Source organism: Struthio camelus, chromosome 3, assembly GCF_040807025.1.
Source record: "Struthio camelus isolate bStrCam1 chromosome 3, bStrCam1.hap1, whole genome shotgun sequence".
Classification (NCBI taxonomy): domain Eukaryota; kingdom Metazoa; phylum Chordata; class Aves; order Struthioniformes; family Struthionidae; genus Struthio; species Struthio camelus.
The window spans coordinates 100241321-100253466 of NC_090944.1; the positions used below are offsets into that span (position 1 = coordinate 100241321).

The 12146-nt window shown below is 35.4% G+C and overlaps 1 protein-coding gene across 2 annotated transcripts in view; it reads right to left on the reverse strand.

The window, feature by feature from the left end:
* Nucleotides 1-12146, reverse strand: part of AHCTF1 (AT-hook containing transcription factor 1) — a 55872-nt gene that overhangs the window by 19781 nt on the left and 23945 nt on the right. For both annotated transcript variants that reach the window (XM_068939332.1, XM_068939331.1), the window contains exons 9-20: nt 9815-9947; nt 9546-9727; nt 9034-9095; nt 8102-8230; nt 5688-5778; nt 5489-5578; nt 5191-5331; nt 4275-4379; nt 3354-3447; nt 1636-1759; nt 1499-1555; nt 217-363 (exon numbers count right to left, since the gene is read on the reverse strand). In XM_068939332.1, coding sequence (XP_068795433.1) covers nt 217-363; nt 1499-1555; nt 1636-1759; nt 3354-3447; nt 4275-4379; nt 5191-5331; nt 5489-5578; nt 5688-5778; nt 8102-8230; nt 9034-9095; nt 9546-9727; nt 9815-9947 — 1355 coding nt within the window. The remainder of the gene's footprint in view (nt 1-216; nt 364-1498; nt 1556-1635; nt 1760-3353; nt 3448-4274; nt 4380-5190; nt 5332-5488; nt 5579-5687; nt 5779-8101; nt 8231-9033; nt 9096-9545; nt 9728-9814; nt 9948-12146) is intronic.

Genomic DNA, 12146 nt, shown 5'->3' on the forward strand with positions numbered 1-12146 from the left:
CCTTTTTATCAATTTCACGTTAAAGCAATTGAAATCAAATTTAAAACTGTAATGCACTGCTGCTGCCCAGTGCTGCTGAGGACGTTATAACTACAAAAAATACTACCAAAAACAACCTGTAACTTTTTAGCACCTGTTAAGCACCAATTTTTATCATTTTTCTAGAATATAGCTTTATACCACAATGTACACCTAATAAAAGTGTGACATACTTACCTCATAATCATTGTGATCTAGAAGCCAAAAACCTTGAATAAGCTTAACAAGACCCCAAGGGATAGCAAAGGCAGTTGGGAAGGAGTCAATTGAGGTTTCCGTTTTATTTGGAAAGGAATGCATTATATCTAGCAGCAAGTAAATTGTCTGATATCAAGAATCTGATTAAGGCTAATACATGGCTAAAATTTCTCACGTTACATTTACAAAAGATGGCAATTAAAAAAAGAATATGAAAGTGTTAGGAAGCAGAAAATAGCAATGTATTAATTTTGCTATTTTAAGCTACTATAATCCAAAGAAAGTCGGCTCCTCATCACAAAACTGTATTCTGAACCACTAGAAAGAACTAATGGATTTATGCAAGGTATTCATAAAGGTTATATTTAGATATCTAAGTCAGTCAGTCAGTTATTAGCTCAGGCTCTCTATTTAGTCAACGGAGCTGCCAGGTGAACATTCAAAACATTTAAATGCCCACAGCTTAAAGCAAAGAACTTCCATGTTTGTTTTGATTTTTTCTTTTTTCATTTCCAGAGTGTGCAAAACAACGCAAATTATGCTGTCTCTAAACCACAAATAAATCCAGATTTTGTCATTCAGAGTTAAAGACAATCTGTGCATCATTTGACGGTCGTGCCCATTTTCTTTTTCCGATATCCATTTTCGGGGATATATTCTAGTATGACAACTCTGGAGCATAGTTTTTAAAGTACTCGCTCGCTAGCCTCCCCTCCCTGCTTGGTTAAGTGACGAAAATCACAACAGAAGCAACTATCCTCTGCATATATACAGCAGTTTAAATATTAAGTTTCTGCCCCATGACTTCTCTATCTGTTTATTATTCTGTGTGCTTGCACTTTTAACAGAACAAAAGCTAGCACTGTTAGCTGTGCTGGGGAACCGCTGATTTCAGCAAAAACGTGTACTGGTAAACCACTGCTACAATCCCTTCTGCTCTGAAGAGGCACCTTTTAGTATGTCATACTAAGTAGTAGCCCATTTGCTACAGATATGGGTGCTTTAAAAAAAAAAAATTGATAAAGCTGAATTTTTTTTTTTTTTATCTTTAACCTTTCCTTAGAAAAATTTTTTCTAGTATCAGAAAGAGCTTTGCAACAGAACATGAAAACCATGAAAAAAATAAAGCAATAGTTCAGTTTACTACTTAATATTAAACTGAACACGTTCACTTGCGTTGTATTTGAAGCACGGATTAAAAACATTATTAAAACTTAAACATCTGTGCACATACTGAAGGTATAGTAACTGTAAAGGATACAATTGCATGTTTGTAGCTTTCTTCGATATTTTCTAACAAATAGAGATCCAGCAGTGCCTGTAATGAAAAATTAAAAGCTTTAGAAATTCTCACCTTTAACGAATCATTTCTCTCAAAAAAAAACCCCTAACACTTACATGTAAACTAGCAGGTGGATATTTCCCAGTTCCTCCTTCATCCCTCTGCCACAACTTCTCAACTTGATCTCCTAACTGAGAAACCATTCCATCGATCATCAAGCAGTCAGAATCCCATTTCCCTCTGAAACAAAAGGTAGCAAAGATTTGGATGGAGGAAAAGACTAACTCCAACTTCAGTATAACAGGTTCCCTCCAGTGAAAACAAAAAAAAAAGGCCCCATGAGTCAACGTAAAGCAATAAACAAAAAGGAGTAAATATCATTTGAAATCCATATGCAGATTTCTCAGGCACGCTCATTAGAGATGCTCATTACATTGTGTTCAATTATTAAAGGAGATCTAAATAGAAATCTTAAAGCTTTCCATAATAAGGCAGAAGTTGCAATGACCTTTTGGTTTTAAAGTTTTTTTTTTTTTTGTTATATTACTTGTAATACCGAAGGAACAACAAAGCTTTAAACAAAGCTTTGCAAAGTGAATTGTCTAATTAACTGCTCTCACACTCTAACAGAAGAAACCTGACAGTATCAAAATGCCAGGACTGTTTTTTTTATATAAATCCAATACCTCAAATTAGAGAGTTCAAACACAGCAATTGTGAGGCAACATAATAGAAATTTCACACTTTCATCATCTCACTTTTGTTACTGCGAAAGTTTTATTTTCACAAAGCTGGGCATATAGATAAATTTCAGTATTATCGTAAGCAGCATCTATTTATATAAACACAGAATTACAGTTACACATGTCTGAACAGTGTTTTGAAAAGTATAGTCAAAAAAAGGAGTCCTCTACTGACTACAATGCCACCTTTTGATTTCCCTATGACAAATAACAGAAAAAGTACGGTAAATGTCATATGCTTCTAAGGAACACATAAGCGCACACACAAGCTATTTGAGCTTAGATTTACGTTAACGTTAAGTACCCAGTACACTGCAGATTCCACCTTAGCTCATCTTGTAGCATTTTGTTCATAGTGCCACAGCCTAAGATTGTTTAGTGTTCAGAATCGGAATTTCTGTATTTAGTTTTCAGTAAAATTTCCAAATAACAAAATCTATTATCATGCAACAATCCTAGGCATTTCACCTATTTAAAAGCAAGCCAGTTCAGAGTTTAAATGAGAATGTGACTTTTATTCAACAGCCAGCTGGAGTGCTAGAAGTGCGAACCAAATGTAATTCTGGTTATCTTATTAAAGCATACTTGTGAGCAGGAGATTTAGGCCAACACCACTATTATCATTTATTATCGTTCACCAGAAGAGATGAAAACGTTCTAAGGCATTCTTTACACCATGTCCAAAACAATCATCTTGGGAATGTTGTGCTTTACTTTCACTCAAGAACCGGAGATGATTGATTCCATCCTAATCAGATGATCTTTGTAGTAGTAACAAGTCACAAAGGTTAATCAATGACTTAAGTATGCTACAAATAACAATACAAACTTCAGTATCTCCTCACATTGTGTATTCATGCTTTCTTACAGCTTAAGGGAAAACAAGCACTGGTACCAAGTACAGACTTATATAAACAACCTAACACAGGAAAGTAAACTCTGTATTCATCAAAACACATGCACGGCTGAATTTAAGAGTACTGCTGGTAAATACACTAAGCATAACAAATACAACTGTTGATATAAAAGCCATTCACTTCCACCTCTGAGTTTGCAGTGGAAGTGTTCTAGAGTTCTTGGAAAAATCTTACCTTGACAAACGCTCAAGTTTCTGCCGATGACCAGTGTAGTAGTTTTGAATCAGAGGATAATTGTAGAAAGGTCTAGACAACTGCATGTCTTCATCTGCAGGCAGGAAAGTAAAATTAAGTTAAAGAAGAAATTAGATATTAAGAGATTAAAAAGACAGAAAATTGTACAAGTGAAACATCATTAGGCACAAGCAAATCTCCAGCTTTGAAAGAAGCCCTTCCTATTTCTGCCTTTGCTAAAATAGAAGTAAGGCATGATACTCAATTCCTTCTTGTCTTAAGTATGGTTTGAAGTTTACGGTTGATGTAGAATTTCAGAACGTGAAGCGTAAGCTAATTGCAATAACTGTCACTTTGGCAAAGAAGTCAGACCTCAAAGGAAACGTATTTTTTTAAATATGTGAAGTGAGCATTTGTAAGGCCTTTACTAAGGATGAGAACGAAACAGGTAATGCATCTGACTAAATTACTTCAAATGCATTTTTTTCCTCAAGTAATAAATAAATAGTTCAAAACATGTAAGTAATGATTTTATGGTAAAAACAAACGTTTCAGTAGTTGCTGTTCAACAGTCTTTTTAAACAAAAAAAAAAAAAAAAAGACAAAAAGAAATCCCAAGTATTTCAAGTTATGGAGTTAAGCAACTCCTTAAAGTCAGAGGCTTATAGCTATTTAAAAGCTATAAAGATGTATAAAGAACATCCAGGAAAGAAACTGGTTGCATCATCCTACATCATGTATTAGAAAAAAAAATAGTAAAATCTCAATTTCACCAACTGAACATCAGTGTACACTGTAACTGAACCAACACTACTTCTTACTGATGATACTTTAACAAAAACACAGCTAAGAATGTATTTATATGAATCACTTACTGGACAGTCTCCCTGTTGCAAGCATACTACTACAGTTTAAGCTTACCTAAACCTTCTGGAAGGAGGTTGGACCGACAGAACCAGATGACCACTTGCGCATACAAAGAAATGAGGCTAGTCACAACCTGCTTGTTTGTCAAATCTGTAAAACCTGAAAACATACATGATTATTTTTGTGATGTGATTCCCTTAAAAACAACAACCACCACCACCACAAAAAGCCCCCCAAAACTTCATCATCCTAAGTAGGAAACATAAAACAACACTATATAAATCACCTGATTTCCATTTTAAATCACTTTCTTATTTAAAGGAAAAAAACCACAATCACCACCACCACCAAAAACAATTCCCTACAAAGCACCAAACTGACTAAAGGTTTAAATGAAAAATAAAGCCTGAACTATTAACAGCACTCACGAACAAGACTTTTTTAATGTAGCAAGGATTTTTACTACTGCAAATAAACACTTTTTTAAAATATGCCAAGAACAATTTGTAATATAAAAAGCTAGAGAAACGCAAATAAGTTACTTACTTATGCTTCCTTTATAACTTCTACTAATTTTTACATGATTTGTGTACTACTATAAATTGCTAGCTAAGAATTCAGAACAATTTTTGGTATTACCTTCTTCAATTGCTGTAATTTCAATTCAGCTGTTTACATAACTTCTTGCTGACTCTAACCTCCCCACGCAAACACTTGCATGAACACCACGACAAATCATTTCCCTAAACTCAATGCATATTAAGAGGTAATTGCAACTTCTCCTCACTAACCGATTTAAGTCCTTCTCCTAGGCTAAACTTGACTCTGTGTTCCAAGCAGCATGATGAAAGCAAAGAAGCAAAAATAACAAAAACCCATGTTTCCATGAGTACAACCCAAGCACAACCTCAAATCAGAACTCTAATTTAATAATAAAACATACCAAATACTTAGTAATCTTATGACAAACCTTTTTCAGTAAGCTCTTGTGCTTCTGTTAGAAAACAGTTCAAGACTGTGCTAAGGTTGCTCAGAAGCAACTGGCAGTGCTGAAGAGACTGTACAGTTTGTGGGTCAATGAAGTTGCAAGTGCCATCAAACAGCGGAACACCTTTTCAGAGATGAATATTAAACCATTAGCACATACAACAATTTCAAAGTACTCTGAGAGAACTGTGTGCAATATAATATACAGTCATATTACTGAGTAAGCTTGATTAAGAAAGGTTAACCTTATGCTCACAAAATGACTACACTTTAATACTCACATATTTGGTCAAATTCATCTTTCGTATAGATTACTTTGTTCCATGTCCACTCAAGAACAAAGCGCAAATTAGCAGCAGAACTTGGTTGCTCTAAAAAAAAAAAAAAAAAAAAAAAAAAAAAAAAAAAAAAATAATTTTTTAAAAAACAAACATTTTCAAAAACCAAAATATATAAAAACAAAAACAGCCTAGGTATTACCTTCAGATGTCCAATGTTTAATGCACCCAGTCAGAAGTTCTAAAGAACTTGTCTGGACTGCAGCTGACAATACTGCTTCTAGCTGTTCCTCCTATACATAACAGACAAAATAAAATGCGAATTTTACATACTTTCAGCACCTGAACTATCAAGAGTAAATACATGTTTATAAGTGTACATGTATTCAGACTTCAGAAAGTCAATTAGTATACACTTACCTAATTTCACATTGTTTTGCTAATTCTAGCCACAGATTGGACAGTTTGCTGGTATGAGGAACACACTAATTTTTCCTCTGACGTTTCCAGTTACTGAAAACTGACTCTAATCTTTATCTGCACGCCTGCGCATTATAGTCTTAATTTACTGATCTCCAACTAACTATTTGCAGCTACATCCTTTGCTAACACCCATTATGCATGTTGTTGCACACAAGAATCTCCCTCAGGAACGCAGGAAGGGGACAGACCAAACGCAGGCATGCAATGTTCACACCAGAAACGGTGAAGCTAAGAGCAACCAGCCTTCTAGGCTACTAAGACAATGAACTAGCTCCAGCTCAAAAACATTAAGTTCTAATCTCCTAAAAATGAGAGAAAAGTGAAACTGTAAATTAAATCTTAATAGGTTTAAATTTTAGAGTGTTCAAACACTGTATTGTAATGTAGTTTGCTACTTACCATTTCTACATTTCAAGACATCTTTAAGTTATATTTATACTGCGATTAGCTTTACATCAGTAAGTACAAAAGTAACATCTCTAAGGCAAACATACATCTGCTGGACAAAGCAAGAACGCTGTAATTATGTGAGCTTTCCACTGAGAGATTAAAGAGGAAAGCGGAGTATATACACATTCTCCTTCTTCGGTTACTGCCATTTACCAGTATTCTGATTTTATGTCCCTCCCCATATTTTTCTGACAAGTCAGTTTTAAAAGTTAGCCTTCCAGTGTTCCCAAGAAAATCCTTTAAAGAAGAAAACAGAAAATGCAAATACAGGACATTTCAAATACAGAACAAAAACCCTAAACGCTTGAAGCATATCAGGGTTTTTGTTTTGTTTTGTTTTGTTTTTTTTACAAAATACACATCTATTCCATTTTGTAGCAGTTTTATCTTGAGCGTCATCACGGTCACTACTAAATTTGCTACCTGTGGCTGAAACTGAAAGTCCTTCTATAAAAGGTGCCCTCCCGTCCCTGCGACTCTATACACATTCTACCTTAATCCACACACAAATATTTCCACAGAACACGTATAGAGAAATTCTACTTTTTCCACTCATATAATCTAGGAGGGTAACAGCTATGCACAGCCATGCAATATTAAGCAGCAGTTTATTTTGGCTGGTGTTCTGACACTTCTTTCAGGTGAAACAATCCCTCGTATCATTTTATTGAATTCTATTCTTAATTTTTTTTTTTAAAAGACATATTCAAAACCATCCTTCCCTTCTAGCTAAAATCATTACAGTCAAAGCAATTTCTGTAAATCGGAATACACAGATGATTTTTCCATCTTTTTCTCAGTGCTGTTTCAGAGGAGGAAACACACCAGAGAATTTTTACGGTGCCAAATAAAACTCCAAACCAAGTTTTTCAACCACGGTGATTCTAAAATTTTTGTCACTAACGTTCCAAAAAACCCCACTCAAATCTGTAAGATGACTCTGGACAGTGCATTCGCACTTTAGCAAAGGTTTTTCAAGAATTTCTTGATTTCCCAAGTTATTTCCAAAACACTTAATTTGTATTTAAAAGCCGACATCAGGTCTGCAAAATAAACAGTCTATGCGCCAGGTCAACTGGAACACAGCACACAAATGGTAATTGCCCTACCACACTTTCCCAAATCCGTTGAAGAATCCAAGAGACAAGAGGATGAGGGCAGAGGGAGGACTGCTTTTACCTTCCTGGCAATTGCTCCCCTGTAGGCTGACTGGCTGGCCACCTGGACAGCGTGACCATACGCACAGTGCGACCATACACACAGTGCAGCAAGCTGATGTCTGCAGCAATTCTCATCTGAGTGAGACCTCCCTATTGTCAACTACTGCACCGAACCTATTGCTTACAGCATCTTATGGGGATGAAAGGTTGTCCTGAGGGGAAAAAGTATTTCACTGCACATGGTCAGCGCTGACTGCATGCTTCCTTGGGCTTATCTGCAGCCCAGAATCAATAAAGGTATCTCTAAAGACTAAATTTAAAGACTGCACCCCACTGAACTCAGTAGCTTCAATCTAAGAATACTATTATTTCTGTTAACTGAAGTCAATAAGTCAACACCTGAGCTTCAATACAACAAGCAATCAATGTGAAAATCAGATTATCATGTCTTTTAGCTCTTATAGCCTGTCCGATAACATACATTATGGATACATTTCCCCCTTGACTCTTGATACACACTTACCTGACTCAAACTAGATGGCTGGACGTCAACTAGCCTTGGAGACAGCAAGCCAGCTACAAGACATCTATTGTAGCTATCATGAATGGCTTCATTTATCGAAGGACCAGATTTCTTTAAAAAATTCAAGGTCTGAAACATCAAAAATAGCAAGTGATTAAGATAGCCTTAATATTCCACTATGAAACTTCTCGGAACTAATGACAAAAAGAAATAATATAAATGTTCACTTAAATAGTCAGAAAGGCTGCATCAGTAACATGCTTTAGAAGATTAGCAATCAATGATCTGAGTAAGAATCACTACGTAGTCTTGAAGATGGCAACCAAATCAACAGCTACAGTTTATTAAAAAAAAAAATCCTGTAAAACTTGTAATCCTGTAAAAAACTATTTATGTTGCAAACATTTAGTCAGCTGAAAATTCACTATTTCCTTGCAAGAACTGTTACAATCTGTCCAATGCTCAAAAGTTACAATTTGGCAATGATGGGAAAAACACAAATACTCATTTCACTTTCACAGTTCAAAAAAATAAAAAATTCATTTTGTCCCTTCTCTATCCCTTTTAAAAGGGAATCAGGGATGAAAACTGTGACTCAGAACCACACAAGCTCTTTGAATGACGGGTAATTAAGAAACAACAGTTTTCTCCCTGACTTTTACAATATTTTTGTTCTTGATCTTAGAGCAACGCTGTACTCCTTTCCAGGCATTCAACAGGTGATCCTGCTTCAGCACGGGTCATCCTCGGTTTTACAGTTCTCATGTGGACATAGGACATAACCATTTCTATAAAACTGGCAGGATACAATTGCAATTATGTGGGTGGGGGGAATGGGTATAAAATGGCCTCTTACAGTGAAAGCAGGGCAATATAAAACCTAGAAAATGTCAATTTCTTGACGTTCTTAAGAAATACACATAAAAGATCACCTCTTTTTGGAAGCCAGTGCAAGTCATGTGAACAACGCCAGAGTTCAGCAAGCAAGTACCATCTGCAGAAACAAAGATCATTTGACAAAATTCTATACTCTTCCAGCTGTATTATGACCATTTTAAATTTTAAAAACAGCAAGACATCTGGAAAGATAAATGAGTACCCACTCTCTTCATCAGACCACTTACAAACTTTTTATAAAAATAATCACTACGTGCCTGAAGAAATTTTATCTCTATTGCTATCGAGGTGGAAGAGCTTCAGCTTAAAGCCATTTAATTCTATAACAATCACCACTTCACAGCCTACATTACAAGAGCACTGAAACTCAAAACTCAGCAGACTATGTCTGATATGTTTCACAGTATCAAATACCTTTTTAGTACAACACGCTCATAGTGGCATTTTTGTTTTTTTTTAAGTGATAAACAATGAATAAGAGAACCATTAAGTAACATTTGACTGTAATTCTTAATCTTATGCCTACTAAATGCAGTGAAATACCTACCAAAATTATAGGTGCTTGGATTAAAAAATTGCTCAGGTGGTGGATAAGACGGAGGAACTCCGCGACTTAAACTCCGCTCGTGTACCAGAACATCCAGTATGAGGTTTGGGGAAGTCATGCTTACTACAGTATCCAGTGACCATAATGCAAAATAGGGACAATTATGAAGGAATTCTCCTGGCCTTAAAGGAAACACATATATAAATTAAACACTAACATTCAAATTACTTATTAGTAAGGATATTGAAAACAACTTAGTAAAAATCTACCTTAGTGAATCCGGCATTTGAGCATGATACCAGCGATTAACGTCAAAGATGCCCAAATAAGTAGATGGTTTTCCCTGACCATATGTATTCACTTGCCAGCTGAAGATTGATACACTGGTGTCAGGAGATATTACTGTAAGAGACAAGACACTGCTTCTTATTTGCGGAAAATACAGTATTTAAAAACAAAACCAAACCAGAAATATCACCTCTATTTTAGCTTAATTTGTTGTACCACTTGCTAAACACAACGCTTACTAAAAATAAGAAAAGAAACTGAACAGAATGGCAAGCATCTCTCATACCGGTTACGGACATACTGCCCTCTTTTCTGACAAAATTATATCAATTCTAAACCAAAGCAAATACACATCATTAGCAACTAAGTTTTTCATACATCAATAACTGATGAAAATATTTAGCTAGATGAACAGTTTATCAAAAAATTATTCTAGAAACATATACATTGCTACTGTCGGAAAGGATATGAGTAAGCAACTTCATCATATACAGTTGTGTAACTCAGCTGGCACTGTTAATTTCCAGATTAGCCTCCCTTACAAGTTTTAAGAATAGCTCCTTTCCAGCATATTCAGAATGGAAGAACACAATTACCACACAAAACAAAAACGACCCAGAAATTAGAACACAAATTTTCATCTAAAAGCAAAACATTCACAATGTGATATTCGTCTCAATAAGCAGAACAGCCTGTCTTCTCTGGAGACAACGTGTTCATTAGATATAAGCAAAGCGTGTAGTACATGATTTGCACTAATAGGGTGAAGAACAAGAAAACAATTTTTGGCAGAATGTTTTCTCTGTTCTGCTCCGCTGAATTCATTACTACAGTTTAGGGACCCTCACATATTTTACTACGTTTTATTGTGAACTTCTGTTCCGCTCCAGTTTTGTCAACTGCTGAAACTGTCTGACAATAACAATTGTCTTCGTAATTCAGAAAAAGAGCTTCACTGCTAGTCTTGACATACATTCAGCAAAAGTTCATCCATGTCTCAAACTTAACTTGAAGAGGTGCTGAAAAAAAAAACTAATTAAGAATCAGTAGAAAAATTACAGGTATTTTATGAAGCATGAGGCAGGAAAAAAAGAACTCACAACAGGGATCAAAAAGAAAATTTTTTAGAAGTGTTTAGAAAAAGCTCTCCTCAGAAACATACGACAAGTGTAGAAAATGCAAAGGTTTTCCTGTTAAGACTTTAACGCTCCACTGACAGACAAAACAAAACGCTATGGAAGTTATCACTATAACAGTAGTCTCAAAGATACGGAGGGAGTGTAACTGAATTTAAAAACCCAGGGACGTTTGTTTAATTATTGCAAGATGGTGAAAGACACGACAAGAATTTCCACCGTGTACATAGATGAGCAAAACCATTACGTAAGAGCTGTCAGATGCGGGAATCTATGAAATTTAGAGAAAAATTTGGACAGGAAGATGCACGCCTAAGTCTGAACAGGAAAAGAAACATCTAAATGACAATCCTAAGCAACGGAGAGAATCATCTTATTGTTTAAAGTCACCAACAGAAGACACAGCTGGAGGAATAAAAGGACTGAAAAGCATTAATTTTATTTATGCTGAAGCATAAATAAAGATCACCCACCAAACATAGCCACAGCATGTCAATCAGCATGAAACAGATCCCCCCTCCTCTTAAAAAAGTCCTATTCTACGATCTTGAAGCTGCCCATACAAAGGTATTCATTCACTGGCCTAAAACAGACTAAAAACACTAAAAAGCAATTTGAATGTACCAAGAAAATCAAAAGTACCTGACAAGTCACAAGAAATGATGAATTCAGGCAAGCCCATAGCAACAAATAATTTGTCTTATTTTAACTAAGGGTTAGGAAGAGCAGGTTCACTCTTTTATAAACTTGGACTTCAACGTTCTCATTATAAAAAATGCTAACTTGTAAACTTCTGATTACATTTACTCCTTCAAGGAAAGGAAATGACAGGTAGCATACAAAGTAAAAAATGTTTTTCCAAGCTTAGTATGTTTAAAGCACATCTTACCCCCCAAAAAGATAAACTTCTGCCAGCAAACACATCCTACTTTATTCAAACAACAAGCATTACTTTCTTCCCAAACAGATCAGTTTTTCACATAAACACAGATCACTGGCGATAACTCTTCTAACACTGAAGTTCTTCAAAAAGGAATATCTCTCTCTGACTATTAATAAAACAAACAACTTGGCTACTTTCACATACGGATACTTAGTTTAAAAACAAAATCAGGAATTTGATAGCTCAATCTGATGTACCAGTTTAACTCCTTCCTTTCTTCGTTTCTTCATCCAG